Source organism: Hemitrygon akajei, chromosome 20 (genome assembly GCF_048418815.1).
Source record: "Hemitrygon akajei chromosome 20, sHemAka1.3, whole genome shotgun sequence".
In the NCBI taxonomy this organism is placed as follows: domain Eukaryota; kingdom Metazoa; phylum Chordata; class Chondrichthyes; order Myliobatiformes; family Dasyatidae; genus Hemitrygon; species Hemitrygon akajei.
Window position 1 is genome coordinate 41,823,701 of NC_133143.1, and position 27,546 is coordinate 41,851,246.

The 27,546-nt window shown below is 42.8% G+C and overlaps 1 protein-coding gene across 2 annotated transcripts in view; it reads right to left on the minus strand.

Annotated features, from left to right (window-relative positions):
* Positions 1-290: 290 nt before the first annotated feature.
* Positions 291-27,546, minus strand: part of LOC140713973 (C-C chemokine receptor type 4-like) — a 34,858-nt gene continuing 7,602 nt past the window's right edge. Inside the window, exons 2-3 of one of the 2 annotated variants that reach the window (XM_073024658.1) lie at positions 1,863-1,917; positions 291-1,627 (exon numbers count right to left, since the gene is read on the minus strand). In XM_073024658.1, the coding sequence (XP_072880759.1) occupies positions 543-1,604 (1,062 nt within the window). In that variant the 5' untranslated portion in view covers positions 1,605-1,627; positions 1,863-1,917 and the 3' untranslated portion in view covers positions 291-542. Of the gene's footprint in view, positions 1,628-1,862; positions 2,362-27,546 lie in introns of those variants that run through there. The other variant, XM_073024657.1, reaches the window with a different exon arrangement.

Below are 27,546 nucleotides of genomic sequence, written 5' to 3' on the forward strand. Positions count from 1 at the left end.
TCCCCCCAAGCACATTCATACTGTCTGCTTCAACTACCAGACTCTGCGCTATAACCACAGTCTGGCGACTAAGTTTCTTTCAAGTATTCAGTTGTTACTGTCCTTGTTTTATGGCCTGTGATCTGGTGGAAATGTGTAAACACTTTCATAGAAATTTAACTCTGTCACTGGTACCCAGAGCAAAGGAGGGCTGTTGCAGCACCTAATGTATTCCAGTGGGGACAGCAGACGGAGAACTGATTTGATTTTACTAGAGAAATTGCAATGACAAAAGGACACTAACCTCAGAGTTAGATATGCATATGGCTTTATATTTAGGCATAGTTTACAAATGTCTTACACTTTGCACGTGTTAAAGAACAGCATACAGTATATAAATTGACTGTAAAATAACTTGAGAAAGTTGATAAAGCGTATTGACCAGAAATGTTGATAGTTCATTTCCCTCTTCAGATGTTGCCTGGCCCACTCCAGTAGTCAGTTCTATTTTTGCTCCAGATTCCAGTTCCTGCAGTCTCTCATGCCTCTATATGAATGCTGAATTACATTAATCTGGAAAAATAATTGTCACTGCTGGATTGTGTTCGTACTGAAATATTAAATTCACGAGAAGTGAACTGATCTTGCCAATGTGCCTTATACCTGCATATTGAAGGCAAACGAAAGAATCTGCGAAGATCTGATTTGAACTTTTGACCCAAAAATGCATAGATAATTGGGTTTAAACAGCAGTGTACATATGTGATGGATTCAGTTATCTGCTGTGCAGTAGTGAGCTTGATATGTGTATCACAGCCAGATAAAATTTGCAGATGTTTCAAGGACATCAGGAACAAAACTATATTATGTGGTGTCCAGAATATTAAAAATGTAATTACCACGACAAATATAACTTTTATAGCCTTGTGCTTATTACTTTTGTTCTTAATCAGGCATATAACTATATTTATATAGCAGAAAAGCATTATAGCTAATGGAATCAAAAAACCCAATACATTGTTTTTGAAAATCATACCAATTGCCCACTTTGTTGTGATTCCATCTGAAATAAAGGAATGGCAAATGGTTCTTCCTTCCAATACGTCTGTTTTTGTATGTAACAAATTGGGAAGTGAAGCTAGAAGAGCTATAATCCACATGGCTATGCTTGAAATAAGACCATGTAAAGTAGTTCTCCTCACGAAAGGAGACACAGCATGAACAATCGCAAAGTAACGGTCTATACTTATCAGGCTTATGAACATAATACCACCATAATAACCAAGCATGTACAAGGCATCAATGATTTTACATAAGGCATCTCCAAAAATCCATTGATTGGCAGTAAAATATGCCCAGAAAGGAAGCGATACTACGAAAATCAAGTCAGATACTGCCAAATTGAGAAGGCAGATATCTGTCATGTTCCTCAGCCGTCTGTATTTTAGGAGAACCCATAACACTAGCACATTTCCTGGGAGTCCAAACAAGATCACAAGTAAGTAAAGCACTGGCAAGAAGCGTTCACTGGAATGCCTTACAGATTCCATGCTACATGGAGAATATGTTTCATAGTCGTAATAATATTCAGTGCTGTAGCTCAATGGCGCTTCGGTTGTGTTCATTGTGCCACACAGTTTTCAGTGAACTGGAAAGAAGTAGACACCCGTCAGTAGTTGTTATTTCATTACAGTGAGTTGTTGTCAGTAGGCTCAATATTAATTTACTGGAGTCATTGAAACCATTAAATATAAGTGATTCGCACAATGCTCTCCAGTCATTGGAACCAATGCACAGAAACAAGAATTATTTCTCTTAGACTCATTTGAATAATATTTATTATTTAATTAAATAAAAATTTAATACTGGTAATTTGTACTTACCTTTGCTGCACACAAGGAAATTGCTGTTCGTTTGGTGTCCAGCTAAATCGTTGACCTACATTCACAAAATTGTTCGTTAGAAGGAATGATAGACCTTCAAGTATGAAGGAAATACAGCGTTTCCTGTCAGCTGGCTCTGACTCAGAACTACAATTTAAACGATCCTTTTAGTAACGCTAACCTGCTAAACAAAACTGCAAGTTAGAAGAGGGTGCTGCTTTATTTCTATGGAATAAGGAAGGTGTTATAATAATCTGCCAGCCACATCTTGAACCTAAAGCTCTTACTTAATTTGGCTGGGTGACAATTGAAAATATTTACTACTTGGACAAATAGCATTCTAGTATGGACCTCTGCCCTTCCCTAATCAGTGGTTTAAGTTATGAATTTTACATTAAACCTATCAACGTGGCTACAACACACACCTGGATATTTCTTAGCGATTTAATGGAAGCCCTGGAAAAAACAACACAAGAGGATATTTTTCCCTTACATCAGATTAGCACTGCCACAGATATACGTATTTTATATGTTGGTTTGAGCACTGTAACCAAAATTCCCTCATCAAACAGCATGGTGAATTATTTCCACACACGCCCAAACATACACTCCACCTGATTCTGTTGATGTGGTAGAGTTTAGTAATCTCCCCTCTTCCAAATGTGTGCCAGGGATACATGACTAAAAACTTTTGATCCCTGGTGTACAACTCTATGATTTACCTTTTAAAAACAGGCATCCTGCATGGTTATGAACAAGTAATGATCATGGGTCTTAATGTCTTCTGTGTTGTTCAGCACCTCTTCCTTTCATTTCCTCCATTCAACCCCACAGCTGACTCTATCTTCCACTATCTGCCTTGTGCACTGCACACTTTCAGAAGCTCATGTCACAAAATCTCATGATCTCCCTCTCCACTTAATTAACCCTGATTCCACCATTTCATGTCTCATCTTCACACCAGTTAGAAACGCTATCCACATTTACCTTGCTTACCCTCATCTTCTGAGAGTTCCCATCTTGGTTTTGTGTTTGCACAGTTTGTCTTTTGTTCATTGGTTGTTTGTCAGTCTTTCAATGTAGTTTTGATTCTATTATATTTCTTTGTTCTACTATAAATGCTGCAAGAAAATGAACCCCAGGGTACTATCAAAGGTTCAAAGGTCCGTTTTATTGTCAAAGTATGCATGATCATTATAACTCCAATATTCTTCTTCTCCAGGTAGTCATGAAATATGGGAATAAGCACGGGATTCGTTGAAAGCAACCCCCTGCCACTTCCCGCACAAAAAGGAAAAAGAAACAAAACTCACAAACTCAAACCCCCAGCCTCTCCCTCGCACAAAAACACAGCGACAGCACCACCAACACCCCCAACCCTCACTCCGACACAGAACAATCGACAAGAACATCAGACCCCAAACTCCCAGCCTCTCCCTCGCACAAAAACACAGCGACAGCACCACCAACACCCCCAACCCTCACTCTGACACAGAACAATCAACAAGAACGTCAGACCCCAAACCCCCAGCCTCTCCCTTGCACAAAAACACAGCGACAGCACCACCAACACCCCCAACCCTCACTCCGACACAGAACAATCAACAAGAACGTCAGACCCCAATTCCCCAGCCTCTCCCTTGCACAAAAACACGGCGACAACACCACCAACACCCCCAACCCTCACTCCGACACAGAACTATCACCAAGAACGTCAGACCCCAATTCCCCAACCCCTTCCTCGCACAAAAACCAACACATCGCCCACCTGGAACCCAGCGATCGACAAACGTGAAAACACAGAAAACTGAAGGAGAGTAACGTAAACTACAGTCCAACAATCACGTAAATCTTAGAATTTCAGAAACATCCTCCGGCCAAAACCAAGGAGAGTGGCTGCTCAAACTTAGTCCCTCTTCTCTGCCGACCTGCGGCCTCCAAAACGCCGCCAACCTGGCTACCAACTGCCATTGCCTCCATGGAGAGACACGGCTGATCTCTCCTCATTTGCTTTGATGCTTCAATCTTCCTCGACACTTCTAAATGGAGTCGAACATACCCCACGCTCTGTCTCTGGTCTTCTGCATGAGGCAGCCCATGCTTGCAGTCCTCTCTGGGGACAGCAGAGCAGCAGATCACTCAATCAAACTCCAAACTGTACATCACAGGCTCCTATAGTCCTCAAAACACAATCAAGGCAAAAAGAACAAGTAGAAGGCATAGAAAAAGTGAAATAATTGAAGAGATTGGCTATCTGAAAGGTGTCGCCCTAGGAATCGATATTCTTTGACACCATCTTGACCAAACATTTACTGCACTATAAGGTGACAGAACGTACTTCAATAATAAATTTATTTTGAACTTGGACTTTGAACGATAGAATGATGTGCCAGTGGAAAGTGGTCATGGTTCATGCTCTTGATATTCTTGACCTTGTTTGGAAGAGAAGTCATGGATTTATAAAATATTGTTGGAGAGACAGCATATAATCTTCATGTTTTCCCTCACTTATATTGCTTTGAGTACATTCAGCGAGTTAAGATTGTCATTGTTTCGAGTGGCTTGCAGCATTTAAACTATTCTGAAATACTAAAAACCTGTATGCATCTCTTAAAGTGAGGGTGCTGAAGAAAAATAGATATAGAAATTATTCTTAGTCAGTAAGAGAGTGACAGAACATTGAGGAGACCAGGCTCTAAGATTTCCCAGTGATGAAATGGAGGTCTTTGTACAGGAGATCGAGAAGCGGAGAAATGTGTGGTATCCACAGAGGGCTAATATAATCTCTCAAAGGAAAATGGAATGAGTTATCCATTGTGGTAAATTCCAGGGCACAATCCTAGGACCTAGAGGTGATGGTGCAAAAAATTCAGTGATTGCACAGTATGGTCAAGGTATAATGATTCCACCAAAGTTACCATTACCTTTATCTGTGACATTCAAGACTGGCGATCCAGAACTAGTCCAGGTACAGTATAACCCATGGAGACAATTTTAAGGACCAGAAAAAATCCATTTGAAATAGAGATGGAACCAAATGCTCTGACAGGATGTGCAGGCCATTACTTTCTACAAGACAAAACCTAACATCATGAATGGCTGTGATGCTTCACTACCAGATAAGCTCTACGTCTTTTATGCACACTTGGAAAGGGAGAATAAAACTACACTTGTGCTAATCCCCGCAGCATCTGGTGACCCTGTGAACTTTGCCTCAATGGCCGACATCAGAGTATCTTTCAAGAGGGTGAACCCTCACAAGGTGGCAGGCCGTGTTTGAAAACCTGTGCCAACCAATCGGTGATCAAGGACACCTTCAATCTCTTACTGCTGCAGTAGGAGGTTCTCACCTGCTTCAAAAGTGCACCAGTCATACCAGTGCCCAAAAATAGCAGGATGAGCTGCCTCAACAGCTATCGGCCAGTTGCGCTCACATCTACTGTGATGAAATGCTTTGAGAGGTTAGTCGTGGCCTGACTCAACCCTTGCCTAAGCATCAGCCCTAGACCCACTGCAATTTGCCCATCACCACAATAGTTCTACAGTAGATGTAATCTCACTGCCTCTTCGCTCAGCCTTGGATCACCTGGACAATAGCAATACCTACCTTCCAATGCAGCCTCTTCTACATTGGTGAAATCCGTTGTAGATTGGGGGTCGGCTTCTCTGAGCACCTCTGTTCCATCCTCCAAAAGTGGAACTTCCTGGTAGCAGAACAGTTCAATTCCAATTCCCATTCTGACATGTTGGCCCCTGGTCTCCTCCTGTGCCAGGATGAGAGCACCCTCAGGATGGAGGAGCAATCCCTTATATTCCACCTAGGTCGCCTCCAACCTGATGGTATATGATATAGGAGTAGAATTAGGCCATTCAGCCCATTGAGTCTGCTCTGCCATTCCAACCTGGCTGATCCCAGAACACACTCAACCCCATACATCTGCATTCTCGTCATATCCTTTGATGGCCTAAACAATCAGGGAACAATCAACTTCTGCCTTAAATACACCTACGACTTGGCCTCCACTGCAGTGTGTGGCAGAGCATTCCGCAGATTCACCACTCTCTGGCTAAAAAAATTCCACCTTACCTGTTATAACGGGTCACCCCTCAATTTTGAGGCTGTGCCCTCTAGTTCTAGATACATAAACCATAGGAAACATCCTCGCCACATCCACACTATCTAGTCCTTTCAACATTCGGTAAGCTTCAATGAGCTCCTCGGGTATTCTTTTACATTCCAGTGAGTACAGGCCAAAAGCTGCCAAAAGCTCCTAAAATGTTAACTCCTTCATTCCTGGAGTCATCCTCCTGAACATCCTTTGGACTCTCTCCAATGACAACACATCATTTCTGAGATCTGGGACCCAAAACTATTGACAATTCTTCAAGTACAGACTGGGTTGTATCTTATAAAGTCTCAGCATTATCTGTTTGCTTTTATATTCTATTTCCCCTTGAAGTAATTGCCAACATTGGATTTGCCTTCTTTACCCCAGACTCAACCTGTAAATTAACCTTCAGGGAGTCTTGCACGAGGACTCCTAAGGCCCTCTGCACCTCTGATGTTTGAACCTTCTCCTCATTTAGATAATAGTCTGCACTGTTGTTCCTTTTACCAAAGTGCATTATCATACATTTCTCAACACTGTATTCCATCTGCCACTTTTCTGCTCATTCTTCCAATTTGTCTAAGTCCTGCTGCAGTCACATTGCTTCCTCAGCACCTCCTACCCCTCCACCTATCTTTGTATCATCTACAAACTTTGCCACAAAGCCATCAATTCCATAATCCAAATCACTGACAAACAATGTGAAAATTAGCGGTTCCAACACTGACCCCTGAGTAACACCACTAGTCACCAGCAGCCAACCAGAAAAAGCCCCTTTTCTTCCCACTCCCTGCCTCCTGCCTGTCAGCCATTCCTCTATCCATACCAGTATCTTTCCTGTAACACCATAGGATTTTATCTTGTTAAGCAGCCTCCTATGCGGCACCTTATCAAATGCCTTCTGAAAATCCAAGTAAATGACATCTGCTACCTCTCCCTTGTCCACCCTGCTTGTTACTTCCTCAAATAACTCCAACAGATTTGTCAGGTAAGATTTTCCTTGACAGAAACCATGCTGACTTTGACTTATTTTATCATTAGTCTCCAAATACCTCGGAACCTCATCCTTACTAATACAATCCAACACTTTCCCAAGCACTGAGGTTAGGCTAACTGGAATATAATTTCCTTTCTTTTGCCTTCCTCCCTTCTTAAAGAGTGTAGTGACATTTACAATTTATCAGTCCTCCGGGACTATACCAGAATCAAGTGATTCTCAAAAGATCAGGAGTAATGCATCCGTTTTCTCTTCAGCAACCTCTCTCAGGACTCTGGTATATAGACCATCTGGTCCAAATGGCATATCCATCTTAAGGCCTTTGAGTTTACCTAGCACTTATTCCTTTTTATTCACACAAGGCTCCAGTCATATTAAACAACTTAATTAATTAATTAATTGGTTGTCTCTCGGGGTCCGAGGAAGACTAAACATTGTGCAGTCATCTGTGGATACGCATGTGGCTTCGGAGGCTGAAGGCCGAAGTACACGTGGGGTTGCAGGTTGGACATGGAATGGCGGTTGTTGGAGCAGGTGCATACACAGCCTTGTGGCGTCGGTCTCGTGTTGCTGCAAGGCGCTGATTTCGCTCATCCTCAAAGTCAGATGCAGCTTTTCTGGTTGGGGCTCGCCGCGCAGCCCTGTCGGCTGCAGACGCCTCAAGTTGTCGAGGCTGGAGGTCTGCCCATTTGATGTACGATTTCAAATTGTCTTTGAATCTTTTGTTGGGCGGCCCTAATTGCGACTGCCATGCTGAAGCTCACCGTAGAGCAGCTGCCTGGGGATTCTTGTTTCACCCATGCGGATTACACGGCCAGTCCAGCGTAGCTGAGCCTGGAGGATCCTTGTTTCACCCATGCGGATTACACGGCCAGTCCAGTGTAGCTGGGCCTGGAGGATCCTTGCCTCCATGCTTGTGCTGTTGGCTCTGTCAAGGACTTCCTGGTTGGTGATTCGGTCCTGCCATCGAATCCTCGTGATCGACGCAGAGAGCGCATGAGAAACTGCTCCAGCTGTTTGATGTGCCTGTGGTACTGGGTCCAGGTTTCACAGCCGTACAGGAGAGAGGTGAGGACCGCAGCCTTGTACACCTTGAGCCTGGTTGAAAGCTGCATGTCCTTGTGCTCTAGAACCTTGACACGGAGTTTCCCGAGTGCCTGGCTGGCTTTCTGGATCCTTGCTATGATCTGTTTGTCAAGGGATCCGTCACTGGAGATGGTGCTTCCTAGATACTTGAAGCTCTTCACATTCTTTGTTTCGTTGAACAACTACGCTCTGTGCGCCAGAGAAAGCAGGATCTCCCAGTGGCCACACATTTTAATTCCACATCCCATTCCCATTCTGATATGTCTATCCATGGCCTCCTCTACTGTCAAGATGAAGCCACACTCAGGTTGGAGGAACAACACCTTATATTCTGTCTGGGTAGCCTCCAACTTGATGGCATGAACATTGATTTCTCTAACTTCCGTTAATGCCCCTTCTCCCCTTTTTACCCTCATCCCTTATCTATCTATCTATTTATTATTTCCCCCCTTTTTTCCTCTTTTTTTTCTCTCTTTGCCCCCTCACAATCACTCCTTGCCTGTTCTCCTTCTTCCACTGGTGCTCCCCTCCCCCTTTCTTTCTCCCTAGGCCTCCCATCCCATGATCCTCTTCCTTCTCCAGCTCGGTATCCCTTTTGCCAATCAACTTTCCAGTTTTTAGCTTCACCACGCCTTCCCCCCGTCTTCTCCTATCATTTCGGATCTCCCCCTCCCCCTCCCACTTTCAAATCTCTTACTATCTTTTCTTTCAGTTAGTTCTGACGAAGGGTCTCGGCCTGAAACGTCGACTGTACTTCTTCCTACAGATGCTGCCTGGCCTGCTGCGTTCCACCAAAATTTTGTGTGTGTTGCTTGAATTTCTAGCATCTGAACATTTGCTCGTGTTTGCGTTTTTAAATAATGATGTACCATTTACATTAAGACAGATCAATAAAGTCTATCTGTAAGTGTTCACAAAGGGCCATTTGACGGTAGAGTATGAACTTATACCAGTTTTCCTGGATTTTGTAAGGTACAGCTCACATCTCATACATTGCCTACACATTTGTTCTACAACTTGAGATACTCCAGGGGCATACCAAGTTGGCTTTATTTAATTAATCATTCCCTCTTGCCTGCCTCTGTGAACTTGTACAGATATCAGGCAATCCACTGTATCAGTTTACCTGAGGCCACAATCAGGCTGCTTACAACCCAGCTTTTCCTGTATTGTTTCACAAAGCCGAACCGGCAAAGAAGATTAGATCGGCATTAACGATAGGAGCATCAGTAAGGTCCACATGAAGTATCATTACTTCTTGCGTACGAGTTTCTCAGCAGTGTGGATTTCTGTCTTCATCTATGGGGAGAAGGGTGGCCATAAAAGTTGCACAGCGAGTATTTTCTTAAGATTCAGGCTTACTAATAACTCAATTTCATATTTAGCTTGCCTCGCGGGGGTAAAGTGTTATGTGGCACAGTGAATCAGCAAGGTAAGAGGCTGCCACTGCTGGATGACAATCCGACAAACTTCTAGCTATTGGGTCCTAGCTCTGAAATAAATACTCAGCCTTTGTCTTTCCCTGTGATCCTGAGTCAAAACAATGTGAACAAACCATTCACGATGAAGAAAAGGTGAAGATTCTTAGTATAGTCTGGGAGCCCCAAAACCCAGGCAGATATCATTGCTTCTTTTACACATTCAAATGCTTCATCAGCTTCTGGGGTATAACGGATCTGGTTGACTGGAAAGAAATATTTTCTTGAGGGGGCTAACAATAGCAGCATAATCTAAAATCCACTGTCTACCATACCCAGTCATCCCCAGGAAATGCTTCATTTCCCTATCAGTAGTTGGTTGTGGGACTTACGACTATGGCTTTGATCCAAATCTTAATATATGACCTTGTATCTTGGGATACAAATAACTTCTGGTAGTACAAACTGTAGTTTCTGCTTTCATATGCTATGACCCTTCTTAGCTAGTTTATGCAAAACATAGAGGAGTCCTGCTCACAGACTTCCTTGCTTGGGGAGATTGACAGGAAGTCATCCATGTGCTGTATTAGAGCAGCAACCCCCTGGGGAAGCTCCTTCTTCCATTTCCATTGCATCAAAAGTTTTTTAAGGTATCTAAAACTCAAAATCAATATGTCAAAGGTCTTGGGCAGCATCTTTTATATTCTATAAAAGAAAAGAGTCTTATTAGGAAAGCAACTTTTAGAATTACTCTCAAAAATATTTGAGTCTTTCCAGATTTGTTAATTTCAAATTCCCAATTTAATTATCTTCCAAATGAGGAATTTCCCCCAAGTGCTCATTTCCCTCCGAAATGTGAGCCTCTCATGTCTGGAATACAGATGCACAAATTTCTATCTCAATTCAGATTACACCTGGCCAGTAAATGAACTGAGTTTTTTCTAAAATCAATTCCACGAAAAAAGAAACACAACCCCCTCCAAAAAAAACAGACAAGACGAAACAAAAAACTTCCACTATTCTTCCTCGAATTAATTTCACAATTAAAAATACCTATTGTGAAAGGGTTTCACACTTTGTTTTAAAGCACCAAGGGGAAAAACTGTTGGGTGGAGATGTCACAAATTAACAAATAATGCCTTTAAGAAGTTGCATCAGTCTTGTAAAACAGCACTTGCACTCTCTTGCTCTCTCTCTTTCTCTCTCAAATACACACACACACAGATATATTTTCTCTCACTAGAAAGAACTCAGTTGTGGCTACACTTCATATGCAAAACCATTCACACTTTAAATCATTTTAGAAAATCCCTTGTTCTGTTACCGGAACATTCAGTTACAATTCAACATTGAGGAAATATGGCAGTCTAAGACTCTGAAGCACAGAAATGTTGTAAGTTATTCTTCATGCATAATACAACATTCAACAAATCTAAAGCATGAAATCCCCAAACGCTAACCAAACTGTGGAAGACACTAGCAGTATGCCTGATGTTGTAGTGTGTGAAGGAAGAGAAGTGGGTGCAGTTACTATTACAAGGGAGAAGGTGCTTGAAAAGCTGAAAGACCTATAGGTACTTAAGTCACCTGGACCAGATGAACTGCACCTTAGGTTTCTAAAAGAGGCAGCATTAGAGATTATGGTGGTATTAGCAATGATCTTTCAAAAATCATTGGACTCTGTCATAGTGCCAGAGGACTGGAAAATTGCAAATGGTATGCCACTCTTTAAGAAATGAGGAAGGCAGCAGAAAGGAAATTATAGACTAGTCAGCCTGACCTCAGTGGTTGGGAAGATGTTAGAGTCAATTGTTAAGGATGAGGTGATGGAGTACTTCGTGCCACAGGACAAGATAGGTCAAAGTCAGCATGGTTTCCTTCAGAGAAAATCTTGCCTGATGAACGTGTTGGAATTCTTTGAGGAGATTACAACTAGGATAGATAAAGGGGATGCAGTGGATGTTGTGTATTTGGATTTTCAGAAGGCCTTTTGATAAGGTGCCACACATGAGGCTGCTTTTCAAGTTAAGAGTCCATGCTATTACAGGAAAGTTACTAGCGTGGTTAGAGCATTGGCTGATTGGTAGGAGTCTGTGAGTAGGAATAAAAGGATCCTTTTCTGGTTGGCTACCAGTGGCTTGTGGTGTTCCGCAGGGGTCAGTGTTGGGACTGCTTCTTTTTATGCTGTCTATCAATGATTTAGATGATGGAATAGGTGGCTTTGTTGCCAAGTTTGCAGATGATACGAAGACTGGTGGAAAGACAAGCAGTGTGAAGGAAACAGGAAGGATGGAGAAGGACTTAAACAGATTAGGAGATTGTCAAGAGAGTGACAAATGAAATATAATGTTGGAAAACGCATGATCATGCACTTCGGTGGAATAAATAAATGTGCGGACTAATTTCCAAACAGGGAGAAAATCCAAAAATCTGAGATGGAAGGGGGCTTGGGAGTTCTTGTGCAGAACACCCTAAAGGTTAACTGCAGGCTGAGTCAGTGGTGAGGAAGGCAAATGCAATGTTAGCATTCATTTCAAGTGGTCTAGAATACAAGAGCAAGGATGTGATGCTGAGGCTTTATAAGGCACTGGTAAGGCCTCACCTTGAGTATTGTGAACAGTTTTGGGTCCTTCATCTTAGAAAAGATGTGCGCTGGCATTGAACAGGGTCCAGAGGAGGTTCAGAAGGATGATACCAGGAATAAAATAGTTATTATACGAGGAATATTTGATGGCTCTGGATCTATACTCACTGGAATTTAGAAGGATGAGGGGGATCTCATGGAAACCTTTTGAATGTTGAAAGGCCTAGACTGACTAGATGTGGAAAGGATGTTTTCCATGGTGGGAGAGTCTAGGACAAGAGGGCACAGCCTCAGGATAGAGGTGTGTCCATTCAAAACAGAGATGCAGAGAAATTTCTTTAGCCAGAGTGGAATTCGTGAATTTGTGGAATTTGTTGCCACATGCAGCTGTGGCGTCCGGGTCGTTGGATGTATTTAAGGCAGAGATTGATAGAATCTTGATTGGACATAGCATCAAAGGCTGGGAAATGGGGTCGAGGAGGAGAAAAAAAAAGGATCAGCCATGATTGAATGGCAGAGCAAGTTCGATGGGCCAAATGGCCTAATTCTGCTCCAATGTCTTATGGTCTTATGGTCAATCTTTCAGCATATTCTGAACCTTCTGTAACTCAAATCAAATTTTATTTTTGGATTTATTTTACATTAACTGCTCTACATTTTCGAGAATAATGACTCTGATTACCACAGGTGAAACTACAGATTTGAGCTTGCAATAGCTTCCCTGATTAGGTGAAGGCATATTCAGTGCTGTGTTACTTCCCTTCTACAAGCTCTCTGCTGGCTTCTCCCCTGACCTGGATTTCCCCACACGATATCCCATGTATTTTCTCCAAGGGAAGCCCCTTTAGCTGCCTTCGGAATAGTCTTAAAGTTCAAATCTAGCTCCTGCAGCTCCTTCTCCCATGCTCTAACCATTTTCCTAACTATCCATGCCTCAGTATGTAGGGTCACTGGGGACAAACAGTTCCAGCATCTTCTCAATTCGTCGGTACTATGAGACACTAATGTTCTTAAGCATCTATTTACGGGGTCTGACTCTAAATGATCTTGACCTAATATTGGTGCATACAGTCCCGGGAACACCATCCACAAATGGGATCCAAGTGCAATGGAGAGTTCTCCTTTTCTCTGGTAACATTTATGCAACTCATCTTTTGGGTCCCCGTTGTTATTACCCATAACAATAAGTACTGCATTCTTTAATTCCTCATTTATTCTACAAGCATGTTGCTGGCAAGGCAGAATGTACGTTCAGCTGCAAGCACATTATAATCAATCTTTTTTTCTCTTTTATCACCTTGATGGTGTATTGTTCTCTGGTAACTAATTACTTGGAAGAAATCTCTAGTCACCTCCAGGCACATATGTCCTGATATCCTTAACAATATCCCTCAGCTGCTGTACCCAATAAGGGGTAGCATGTATTATATTTTGGTTTTGATTTCCTGTCCTGGCACTTCTCTCTCTGACAGTACTGGGGGTAGATTATCTGGGCACTTTATCTGCTACATCATTCCAATCCATATTTCCATATTCATCCTCTTCCCCACTTTCAGATCCAAAAGTAGATATTATTCCTCTCTGTGCAAAAGGTTGTATCTGCTTTAAACACTTTGTATTATTTCCAGTGTTACTTTTTCTTTTCAGGTGCTGATTTCTCATTCAGGATCAGGGAAAGACGCACCCTGCCCCAATTTTTACTTTATCATTATTTTGTTCTATTTACATTTACCAATATTCCAGCAACTTACCAGTTTTCACTGCAGTGTCCATTAGGGAATAATAAACGTCAGTATTTAGTTCCAGCACCCAGTTTCTCTGACACCCTTTTGTTATTGGATAGTTTACTAATTTCCTATCTCATACTCAGAAAAAATTTATGCCCCCTCCCGATGCTAGATGGAGCTGTATAAGTGTCCCCAACATGAAAAACAAACGTCCACTGTACGTACACATGCATCCCAGACGCTAGGTCAACCTGTATGTGTCCTTGACACTAACAAGTATCCAATACGATGGTGCACATCTCTTTTCACACATCCCAGATGCTAGGTTGACCTCTTTCCTTACTCAAAGCTTCTGTCATCACGTCAAATGCGTCGGAATCATGATGAGAGAAATTGATCCACTCAAGGCCATAGCATCGATAGCAGTGTATAGGGCGAAAACCAAAGTCGAACTGCCAAGTGTAAAAACCTTATTTGTCCTTCAGTGACTGCTGTTCCTGAGAAGCCTTCCCTGGGCAGTTCTTCCCTCGGCATTTCCCATGTCACTGTTCCTCCCAGAGAAGCAAATCTCCCTGGAACCTTCAAAATCTGTTATGTACCAGTCAGCTAAGTCTTTTAATATACACAAACAAACTACAACAAATTCAGAGTAGATCACATTATTAATGTATCTTATTATTTTATATGTAAGGGGAGGTATACTTCCAGCCAAGTTTTGTCTGAAAATATAGCTCTGATCTTCTGTTTCAGGTATTTTTATATTTTTTTCCCACAAAGAAGAATGATTAGGTTGCTCCATTCCATAACATTCCATTCCTCTGTTAACTTCTTCCATATCTCATTCTCACATTTGATCTTTATAAGCTCCATCCTGTTGCCCCCTGTTGTCAAAACATCCCCTCTGGCCATTAAAAAATTACCTGTCTTCAAAAAAAAAGTTTGCTCCCAGATAACACATACACACTTGTAAGTTTTCCCATGCTAACCAGCAAAATATCTTGGAATTTCTTAGACTCCATCTTGTTCACATTACATTTTACAAAACTTACAAATTCATAAAGAAGTCAGTGTTACAGATATATTTCCACAATATGAAGGAATTTGTATTGACTGCCAATGGTGTGTGGATTACCAATGAATGATCTCAGATCTTACTTCTCCCTCATTTCAGAATATCTTCTAATTTATTTTAAAATATTACTTTAGTGATATAACCATGTACCTGATGATACAGCTATGCACTTCATTCTTCAGCTGGCTGACATTCATATGATAGATAGATAGATAGATAGATAGATAGATAGATAGATAGATACTTTATTCATCCCCATGGGGAAATTCAACATTTTTTTCCAATGTCCCATACACTTGTTGTAGCAAAAACTCATTACATACAATACTTAACTCAGTAATAATATGATATGCATCTAAATCACTAACTCAAAAAGCATTAATAATAGCTTTAAAAAAGTTCTTAAGTCCTGGCAGTTGAATTGTAAAGCCTAATGGCATTGGGGAGTATTGACCTCTTCATCCTGTCTGAGGAGCATTGCATCGACAGTAACCTGTCGCTGAAACTGCTTCTCTGTCTCTGGATGGTGCTATGTAGAGGATGTTCAGGGTTTTCCATAATTGACCGTAGCCTACTCAGCACCCTTCGCTCAGCTACTTCGCCTCACTGGGCCTCATAGCTCATCTCCATGAACTAGATATCAATATGCAAGTTTCTCCACAGCCATGTCATAAGATGGCTTCTCTATTTAACCACAACTTGAACCTTTTGTGCCCTTCCTTCAGAAGATCAGGAACGATAACCAATCAGTGACTGAACAGCAATGGTAAGTTACAATCTGTGACAGTCAAGAAAGAATCAGTTACTGACATTATTGATTTGATTGTTCAGATAATATATCTACATAAAAAAACATTAGGGAAGTGAATGCAGGATGATTGCTGCCAGGATACTGGACCTTCATGACCATACACAACATCTGGATAATAAAAGAATGGAATCCTTTTCAAGGAACATCTGTAAAGTGACAAGTGTGTAGCCATCAGACTCGACACCATACAGCAGAACTTGGACAGGTTCCTGAATCTGCAGTCCTGGATGGACTGCAACTCATTCTAAGTAAATAATCCGACACCACAAACTCTGTTAAGTGGGCTGATCAAGATATTGGCACCTTGTTTAACCCAAAGAAGAGATTTCAACTCCATGTCCTCTCCACCACCCAGAATGCTTACTTAATCTCCGTAATATTACTCATTTTGGGTAGGATGAGTGAGGGGGTCCTGCGTAGTGAGTTCAGGGAGTTAGGTGTGAAGCTGAAGGGCAGGACCTCCAGGGTAACAATCTCAGGATTGCTACCTGTGCTACGTGCGAGTGAGGCAAGGAACAGAAGGATTATACAGATTAATATGTGGCTGAGTGGATGGTGCAGGAGGGAGGACTTCAGGTTTTTAGATAATTGGGCTTTGTTCCAGGGAAGGTGGGATCTGTTCTGATGGGACGGTTTACACCTGAACTGGAGCAGTACTAACATTCTTGCAGGAAAGTTTGCTAGTGCTTCTCGGGGGGGTTTAAACTAAATTTGCAGGGGACAGGGATCCAGAATGCGAGAGAGGATAGCGAGATGAAGAATAAAGGACAGGTGGAGACTACACGGTTCCGGAATATTAAGTGTGTAGTAGAGAAAGGTGAGGCGGAACAAGTGATAAGGTGGACACATGTACAGAGGGATGGTCTGACGGAACATGGAGTTAAATGTGCAGAAAGAATAAGTAAATTTAAGAAGGACAACAAAATTCAAGGGGCGTATAGCCCAATGGGAGTTCGGGGAGCTGGGTTAAGCACAATAGGCAGCAATTTAAACAGAGAGAGGAGAAATGGGCTAACAATTCTATATCTGAATGCACGAAGTGTCAGAAATAAGGCAGATGAGCTTGAAGCTCAGGTGCGAATGGGTAACTATGATGTTGTTGGGATAACGGAGACATGGCTGCAGGGAGATCAGACCTGGGAAATGAATGTACAAGGGTATACGTGCTATCGTAGGGACAGAAATGTGGGCAGAGGGGGTGGGGTGGCCCTGTTGGTGAGGAATGAGATTCAGTCCTTTGCAAGGGGGGACATAGGGTCAGGAGAAGTAGAGTCTGTGTGGATAGAACTGAGGAACAGTAAGGGCAAAAAGACCCTAATGGGTGTTGTCTACAGGCCACCAAACAGTAGCATGGATATTGGGTGCAAGTTGAATAGGGAGTTAACATTGGCATGTGGCAAAGGTAATGTCGCAGTAGTTATGGGGGATTTCATCATGCAGGTGAACTGGGAGAATCAGGTTGGTGCTGGACCCCAGGATAGGGAGTTTATAGAGTGCCTACGGGATGCATTCTTGGAACAGCTTGTACGAGAGCCAACCAGGGACAAGGCTATTCTGGATTTAGTGTTGTGTAATGAACAGGATTTGATAAACGATCTTGAAGTAAAGGAGCCATTAGGAGGTAGTGACCATAATATGGTAAGTTTTTATCTGCAATTTGAGAAGGATAAGGGCAGATCGGAGGTGTCAGTGTTGCAGTTGAACAAAGGAGACTATGGAGCCATGAGGGAGGAGCTGGCCAAAGTTAACTGGACGGATATCCTAGCAGAAAAGACAGTGGAACAGCAATGGCAGGTATTCTTGGGATTAATGCACAAGGTGCAAAATCAGTTCATCCCCCGGAGAAGGAAGGATTCAAAGGGGGGAAAGGGGCCACTGTGGTTGACAAAGGAAGTCAGAGATTGCATAGCATTAAAAAAAAGGAAGTATGACAGAGCTAAGGTGAGTGGGAGGACAGATGATTGGGAAATTTTTAAGGAACAACAGAACTTAACTAAAAAGGCAATACGGGGAGAAAAAATGAGGTATGAACGCAAGCTAGCCAGGAATATAAAGGAGGATAGCAAAAGCTTTTTTAGGTATGTGAAGAGAAAGAAGATAGTTAAGAACAATATTGGGCCCTTGAAGAATGAATTGGGTGAAATTGTTATGGGAAACAGAGCAATGGCAGAAGAATTTAATAAGTACTTTAGATCTGTCTTCACTAGGGAAGACACAAGCAATCTCCCAGATGTATGGATGGGCCAAGGACATAGGGTAACAGAGGAAATGAAACAGATTGACATTAGGAAGGAAACGGTGATGAGTAGACTGATGGGACTGAAGGCTGACAAATCCCCAGGTCCAGATGGTTTGCATCCTAGGGTACTAAAGGAGGTGGCCCTGGAAATTGCGGATGCATTGGTAATCATTTTCCAATGTTCCTTAGATTCAGGATCAGTTCCTGAGGATTGGAGAATGGCTAATGTTATCCCACTTTTTAAAAAAGGAGGGAGGGAGAAAACAGAGAACTATCGTCCTGTCAGCCTAACATCAGTAGTGGGGAAGATGCTAGAGTCCATTATTAAAGATGAAATAGTGGCATATCTAGATAGCAGGATTGGGCCGAACCAGCATGGATTTACCAAGGGCAAATCATGCTTGACTAATCTATTGGAGTTTTTCGAGGATGTAACCAGGAAGTTAGACAAGGGAGATCCAGTGTAGTGTACCTTGATTTTCAGAAGGCATTTGATAAGGTCCCACATAGGAGATTGGTGGGTAAAATCAGAGCTCATGGCATTGGGGGGAAGATATTGACATGGATAGAAAACTGGTTGGCAGATAGAAAGCAAAGGGTAACAGTGAATGGGTGTTTCTCGGAATGGCAGGTGGTGACTAGTGGGGTGCCACAGGGCTCGGTATTGGGACCACAGCTGTTTACGATTTACATCAACAATTTAGATGAAGGCATTGAGAACAACATCAGCAAGTTTGCTGATGATGCTAAGCTGGGTGGCAGTGTGACATGTGATGAGGATGTTAGGAGAATTCAGGGTGACTTGGATAGGCTGAGTGAGTGGGCAGATACTTGGCAGATGAAGTTTAATGTGAATAAGTGTGAGGTTATCCACTTTGGGAGTAAGAACAGGAAGGCAGATTATTATCTGAATGGTGTAGAGTTAGGTAAGGGAGAAATACAAAGAGATCTAGGAGTCCTTGTTCATCAGTCACTGAAGGTGAATGAGCAAGTGCAGCAGGCAGTGAAGAAGGCTAATGGAATGTTGGCCTTTATTACAAAGGGAATTAAGTACAAGAGCAAGGAAATCCTTTTGCATTTGTACAGGGCCCTGGTGAGACCACACCTGGAGTATTGTGTACAGTTTTGGTCTCCAGGGTTAAGGAAGGACATCCTGGCTGTAGAGGAAGTGCAGTGTAGATTCACAAGGTTAATTCCTGGGATGTCCGGACTGTCTTATGCAGAGAGGTTAGAGAGACTGGGCTTGTACACGCTGGAATTAAGGAGATTGAGAGGGGATCTGATTGAAACATTTAAGATTATTAAGGGATTGGACAAGATAGAGGCAGGAAATATGTTCCAGATGCTGGGAGAGTCCAGTATCAGAGGGCATGGTTTGAGAATAAGGGGTAGGTCATTTAGGACAGAGATAAGGAAAACCTTCTTCTCCCAGAGAGTTGTGGGTGTCTGGAATGCACTGCCTTGGAAGGCAGTGGAGGCCAATTCTCTGGATGCTTTCAAGAAGGAGCTAGATAGGTATCTAATGGATAGGGAATCAAGGGATATGGGGACAAGGCAGGAACCGGGTATTGATAGTAGATAATCAGCCATGATCTCAGAATGGCAGTGCAGGTTCGAAGGGCCGAATGGTCTACTTCTGCACCTATTGTCTGTTGTCATTTTTCCTTTGACTTAGCTGATTTATTGTTGAAAGCCTTCTCAATTCTTTTATTAGCTTAACAGTTATCCCCAGCTGTCTTCTCAATCCACCCTCTATTAACCAGAAATCACTTACCTAAATTATGCCATATTCACCCATCATCCCTGTTTTCATCAATATTTTGATTATAAAATTACTTCCCTCATGTTTAAATTGCTCCATCATCTCACCCTTCACTTTAGCCAGAACCTCTTCCAAATACTGTATATCAGCTTTTGTCTGACTTTACTAATTTGGGACATCTTTCTGGTTTAACAGCACTGAACATTTTTGAGTACCTTAGAAGAGATGGCTTTCAAAATACTAAGGAGACAGGCAAGGGTGTTGTGACAGATTTATGTTTTGACTTGCTTTGTAAAAGCCTGTATCTTACGCATTCTCATTATTTCATCAAGGAAGTAACAGAGTGAACATGGAAATGTAGGTACTTTGACTTCAGCAAGAAAAGATAGCCAGACACTCTGATACCACCCTGACTTATTTAGATGCTCTATTCCTGTATTCTCTGAATCCACAATTCTTCATAACAAATGACCACCTATCACTTTACACACAGAACTCTTCACAGGGATTTGTGAGTCAAAATTTCATAGAAAGTGCCAGGCTATCACTTTCTCAAGGACAATTAGGGACAGCAGCAACACACATATCCAGTAAAATGAAAGAAAACCTTTTATTAGTGGTTAAACCATAGGGGAGCAATGAGCATGAGGATAGAAACATAGAAACATAGAAAATAGGTGCAGGAGTAGGCCATTCGGCCCTTCGAGCCTGCACCACCATTCAGTATGATCATGGCTGATCATCCAACTCAGAACCCTGTACCTGCTTTCTCTCCATACCCCCTGATCCCTTTAGCCACAAGGGCCATATCTAACTTCCTCTTAAATATAGCCATTGAACCAGCCTCAACTGTTTCCTGTGGCAGAGAATTCCAAAGATTCACCACTCTCTGTGTGAAGAAGTTTTTCCTCATCTCGGTCCTAAAAGGCTTCCCCTTTATCCTTAAACTGTGACCCCTCATTCTGGACTTCCCCAATATCAGAAACAATCTTCCTGCCTCTAGCCTGTCCAATCCCTTTAGAATTTTATACGTTTCAATAAGATCCCCCCTCAGTCTTCTAAATTCCAGTGAATATAAGCCTAGTCGATCCAGTCTTTCTTCATATGAAAGTCCTGCCATTCCAGGAATCAATCTGGTGAATCTTCTCTGTACTCCCTCTATGGCAAGAGTGTCTTTCCTCAGATTAGGGGACGAAAACTGCACACAATATTCTAGGTGCGGTCTCACCAAGGCCTTGTAAAACTGCAGTAGAACCTCCCTGCTCCTGTACTCAAATCCTTTTGCTATGAATGCCAACATACCATTTGCCTTTTTCACTGCCTGCTGTACCTGCATGCCCACCTTCAATGACTGGTGTACAATGACACCCAGGTCTTGTTGCATCTCCCCTTTTCCTAATCGGCCACCGTTCAGATAATAATCTGTTTTCCTGTTCTTGCAGCAAAAGTGGATAACCTCACATTTATCCACATTAAATTGCATCTGCCATGAATTTGCCCACTCACCTAACCTATTCAAGTCACCCTGCATCCTCTTAGCATCCTCCTCACAGCTAACACTGCTGCCCAGCTTCGTGTCATCTGCAAACTTGGAGATGCTGCATTTAATTCCCTTGTCTAAATCATTAATATATATTGTAAACAACTGGGGTCCCAGCACTGAGCCTTACGGTACCCCACTAGTCACTTCCTGCCATTCTGAAAAGGTCCCGTTTACTCTTACTCTTTGTTTCCTGTCTGCCAACCAATTCTCTATCCACATCAATACCATACCACCAATACCATGTGCATTAAGTTTGCACACTAATCTCCCATGTGGGACCTTGTCAAAAGCCTTTTGAAAATCTAAATATACCACATCCACTGGTTCTCCCCTATCCACTTTACTAGTTACATCTTCAAAAAATTCTATAAGATTCGTCAGACATGATTTTCCTTTCACAAATCCATGCTGACTTTGTCCGATGATTTCACCTCTTTCCAGATGTGCTGTTATCACATCTTTGATAACCGACTCTAGCATATTCCCCACCACCGATGTCAGACTAACCGGTCTATAATTCCCCGGTTTCTCTCTCCCTCCTTTTTTAAAAAGTGGGGTTACATTAGCCACCCTCCAATCCTCAGGAACTAATCCAGAATCTAAGGAGTTTTGAAAAATTATCACTAATGCATCCACTATTTCTCGGGCTACTTCCTTAAGCACTCTGGGATGCAGACCATCTGGCCCTGGGAATTTATCTGCCTTTAATCCCTTCAATTTACCTAATACCACTTCCCTACTAACATGTATTTCCCTCAGTTCCTCCATCTCACTAGACCCTCGGTCCCTTACTATTTCCAGAAGATTATTTATGTCCTCCTCAGTGAAGACAGAACCAAAGTAGTTATTCAATTGGTCTGCCATTTCTTTGTTCCCTATGATCAATTCACCTGTTTCTGACTGTAAAGGACCTACATTTGTCTTGACCAATCTTTTTCTTTTCACGTATCTATAAAAGCTTTTACAGTCAGTTTTTATGTTCCCTGCCAGCTTTCTCTCATAATCTTTTTTCCCTTTCCTAATTAAGCCCTTTGTCCTCCTCTGCTGGTCTCTGAATTTCTCCCAGTCCTCAGGTGTGCCGCTTTTTTTTGCTAATTTATATGTTTCTTCTTTGGACTTGATACTATCCCTAATTTCCCTTGTCAGCCACGGGTGCACTACCTTCCCTGGTTTATTCTTTTGCGAAACTGGGATGAACAATTGTTGTAGTTCATCCATGCGATCTTTAAATGCTTGCCATTGCATATCCACCGTCAACCCTTTAAGTATCATTTGCCAGTCTATCTTAGCTAATTCACGTCTCATACCTTCAAAGTTACCCTTCTTTAAGTTCAAAACCTTTGTTTCTGAATTAACTATGTCACTCTCCATCTTAATGAAGAATTCCACCATATTATGATCACTCTTACCCAAGGGGCCTTGCAAGACAAGATTGCTAACTAACCCTTCCTCATTGCACAGTACCCAATCTAGAATGGCCTGCTCTCTAGTTGGTTCCTCAACATGTTGGTTCAGAAAACCACCCCGCATACATTCCAAGAAATCCTCTTCCTCAGCACCCTTACCAATTTGGTTCACCCAATCTATATGTAGATTGAAGTCACCCATTATAATTACTGTTCCTTTATTGCACGCATTTCTAATTTCCTGTTTAATGCCATCCCCAACCTCACTACTACTGTTAGGTGGCCTGTACACAACTCCCACCTGCGTTTTCTGCCCCTTAGTGTTATGCAGCTCTAACCATATCGATTCCACATCCTCCAGGCTAATGTCCTTCCTTTCTATTGTGTTAATCTCCTCTCTAACCAGCAATGCTACCCCACCTCCTTTTCTTTCCTGTCTATCCCTCCTGAATATTGAATATCCCTGGATGTTGAGCTCCCATCCTTGGTCACCCTGGAGCCATGTCTCTGTGATCCCAACTATATCATATTCATTAATAACTATCTGCACATTCAATTCATCCACCTTGTTACGAATGCTCCTTGCATTGACACACAAAGCCTTCAGGCTTGTTTTTACAACACTCTTAGCCCTTATACAATTATGTTGAAAAGTGGCTCTTTTTGCTTTTTGCCCTGGATTTGCCTGCCTGCCACTCTAACTTTTCACCTTACTACTTTTTGCTTCTACCCTCATTTTACACCCCTCTGTCTCTCAGCACTTGTTCCCATCCCCCTGCCACATTAGTTTAAAGCCTCCTGAACAGCAGTAGCAAACGCTCCCCCTAGGACATTGGTTCCAGTCCAGCCCAGGTGCAGACCGTCCTGTTTATACCGGTCCCACCTCCCCCTGAACTGGTTCCAATGCCCCAGAAATTTGAATCCCTCCCCTTGCACCATTTTTCAAGCCACATATTCATCTGAAATATCCTCCTATTTCTACTCTGACTAGCATGTGGCACTGGTAGTAATCCAGAGATTATTACCTTCGTGGTCCTACTTTTTAGTTTATCTCCTAACTCCCTAAATTCACCCTGTAGGACCTCATCCCGTTTTTTACCTATATCGTTGGTACCTATGTGCACCACGACCACTGGCTGTTCACCCTCCCATTCCAGAATGTCCTGCAGCCACTCAGAGACATCCTTAACCCTTGCATCAGGGAGGCAACGTACCATCCTGGAGTCCCGTTTGCGGCCGCAGAAATGCCTGTCTATTCCCCTTACAATCAAATCCCCTATCACTATAGCTCTCCCACTCCTTTTCCTTCCCTCCTGTGCCGCAGAGCCACCCATGGTGCAATGAACTCGGCTGCTGCTGCTTTCCCCTGATGAGACATCTCCCCCAACAGTATCCAAAACAGTATATCTGTTTAGGAGGGAGATGACCTCAGGGGACTCCTGCACTACCTGCCTACTGCTACGCTGTCTAGTGGCCACCCCTTCCCTTTCTGCCTGTGTAGCCTTTACCTGCGGTGTGGCCAACTCACTAAACGTACTATTCACAACTTTCTCAGCATCACGGATGCTCCAGTATGAATCCAATCGCAGCTCCAGACGCTCAATGCAGTCTGCCAGAAGCGGCAGCTGGGCACACTTCCTGCACGCATAATCGTCAGGGACACTGGAAGTATCCCTGATTTCCCACATGCTGCAGGATGAACAAACCACGGGGCCGATCTCAGCTGCCATGACCTACCCAATACTTGCCTCAACTTTTGAAACTTTCTCCTTTGAAAGGAACTTACCCGGCCTTACCTCACTTGGAGTGAAGCTTGTCCTCAGCCTCTTGAGTCAAAGCCTCAAATCTCCACTCTTTCACTGGCCCACTCACTCACTGGCCGCTCCGCTTGAGGTAACCCTCTATTTGTTTGTTTGAGCTTTTCAAACAGCTTGGTCACCTGACCTCGATTGCCCGATCAGCTGCTTTCTGCTGAGTCTGAGCTATTCAGATCTTGATGCAGGCATGAAAGAGGGACTAGAAGGACTTCTTCCATGAAGAGTGGAGGCTCAGCTGCCTTTGACTGGGAATCAGAGAGACCAAGAGAACAGCTGCTTTGTCTCCAAGCTGTGATGCAAGGGCTATGGATCTTAATTGCTTCGGCTGGAGCGGTACGATTCAGATTAGTTCAGTGACATATGTGTTGCCTTTAAGGCATTTGTTTAGTTTATTATATTTTCGCTTTAGTAATTCGTTTGTTATCATTTTCTAGTTAAAGTTAAGGTTGTTGAAAGTAAATTCGTCGTCTGTGATATATCGCGGCATGCGATGACGTCACTCCCGGTTTCGCCGCGTCTTGTGGGAAAATACCGGTTTGGAGAAACGGGAAGGAGGGGGCTTGAGTGTGCAGGATCAGCGCTAGAAAAGTTTTCTTTCTACGCACTAGAAACATTAGAGAAGCAACGCCATAAGTTCATGAGATAATCGATATGTTGAATTAAAAATGTTAACGCTGATTCTGTTAAAAGTAATGATGATTGATAAAGTTTATGTTTTTTTGTTATTTAAAGAGTTGCGGGTAGTTTGTGTTGAAGTGTATTTAAAGCCAGTCGATGACGTAGGTAGAATCTGACTGTATGTTGCACTTTAATGTAATATAGTTGTTGTAGTTTTACTTTTGCAAGTATTTATGATGTAAATGTGATGTCAAGAAGGAAACAAATACTGTATATATTTTGTATTGTTTTATCAACAGTTTTCACCATACGTTAATATGGAAGAGTGAACAGTAAACGGTTAATCTTACTGGGACTGCCTCATTGTCTGGTTTATGCTTGGTGTTTAGTTCAGAGTTCTTTCACACCTGTGCGAGAACACTACAGTGAAAAGACGGCATTACCAGGTGTTTCAAGTGCTACGATGGCATCACGATCCAGCATCAAGTCGTTGCCATCCAGCGACGGGGCAGTAGGGCATCAACAAGTAAGACTGCCCGTGCAAGAGCTAAGGCAGAAGCCGCCAAGGTGCGAGCGTTGTACGCCGAACAAGAAGCAAAATTGAAAAAGGAAGCGGCTGCCAGAGAAGCCGAAAACCAAATGGAAAAGGTAAGGATAGAGTCAGAGTTAGAAGTGCTGACACTACACCGAGAAGCAGAAGCTGCCAGGGTGGAAGCAGAGATAATAGAAAGTGCTGAAGAAAGCATGTTCTGGAAGATGTAAAATCTACTTCAGAAAAGACCAGATTGGAATGCACAAGCGACTGTGTCCGATCTCAAATGGACTTGAAGATTCATTCTTCCTCTCCATACTTATATGCTAACGTCCCACCTCACGAGGAGTCTCAGAGTGGCCCAATTGCATCACATCCATCTGAGGAAGACAATTTACCCTTGCAACTCCGCGATGAATTCAAGTATGAAAGGGTTGATGACAAATACTTCTCGTCACCAAACTTACCAGATTTGGCGAGAGGAGAGGCAAAGGCTGAATTCAGAACAGCAAATTCCATAACAAATGTACACCCTCAGTCACATACCCGCCGACATATTCCCCCAGCCAGCATGCCACTAGCAGTTGAACCCATGGCACAGTATTTAGCACGACGAGATCTCGTCACTTCAGGACTATATCAGTTTGACGATAAACCTGAAAATTACCGTGCATGGTACTCCTCATTCGCCAACGCTATCCACGGAGTCCAGCTCGGAGCAACCCAAGAGTTGGATCTTATGACGAAATGGCTGGGAAAAGAATCATGCTAACAGGTGAGACGCATACGTTCAGTGTACATCAACAACCCCAAGCTAGCCTTACGCAAAGCATGGGAGAGACTTCGGGAGTGCTATGCGGCCCCTGAAATTATTGAAACGGCACTATTTCGACGTCTGGAAAATTTTCCTAAGGTGTCAGCCAAGGACCACACTAAGTTAAGAGAGCTCGGAGATTTACTCATGGAGATTCAAGGTGCCAAAGAAGATGGCTATTTAACTGGTCTATCATACCTAGACACTTCATACGGGATTAGACCAATCGTGGACAAACTTCCATTTGGGCTGCAGGAAAGGTGGGTGTCTGTTGGCTCAGAGTACAAGGAAGAGAACGATGGTCGATTTCCTCCCTTTGAGTATTTCACTAGGTTTGTGTGCAAGGAGGTGAAGAAGCAAAAGGACCCTAGCTTCATGAGTCCAGGTAGCAGTACAATTTACACCAAGCCAGTTAAATCCACTTTGAATAATTTCAACATTAATAAACCTGTCTCAGTGCGTAAAACTGAAGTCTTTACAACTAACAATGACCCTAGCAAGAATTGTCCATTGCATAACAAACCCCACCCCCTCAAAAAATGCAGAACATTTAGGAAAAAACCCCTTGAAGAGAGAATGGCCCTTCTCAAGGAGAAAAAAATATGTTTTAAATGCTGTTCCTCTACCTCTCACCTTGCTAGAGAGTGTACGATCTCCGTGAAGTGCCCGGAATGTAATAGCACTAATCACGATGGGGCCATGCATCCCGGCCCGTTACCGCGAACCGACAACGCTCCACCACCCCCACAACAGGACGGCGGGGAGGGAGAGGCTCACTCCAAGACAACTGTTGTCAGCTTGAGCTGCACAGAAGTTTGCGGTCAAGCTCAGTCAATCCGTTCTTGTTCAAAGATCTGCCTCACTAAGGTGTACCCTAAGGGAGCCAAAGACAAGGTCATCAAAGCCTATGTAATTCTGGACGATCAGAGCAATCGCTCACTAGTCAGACCAGAGTTCTTTGACTTGTTCAACATTGAGAGTTTTCAGTTCCCATACTCCCTTAGAACTTGCTCAGGCAGCGTGGAAACATATGGAAGGAAGGCAGAAGGCTTCCAGCTCAAGTCCCTGGATGGTAAAGTTGTCATCTGTCTCCCTCCACTCTTAGAGTTCAATGAAATTTTGAATAACTGCACTGAGATCCTGACGCCA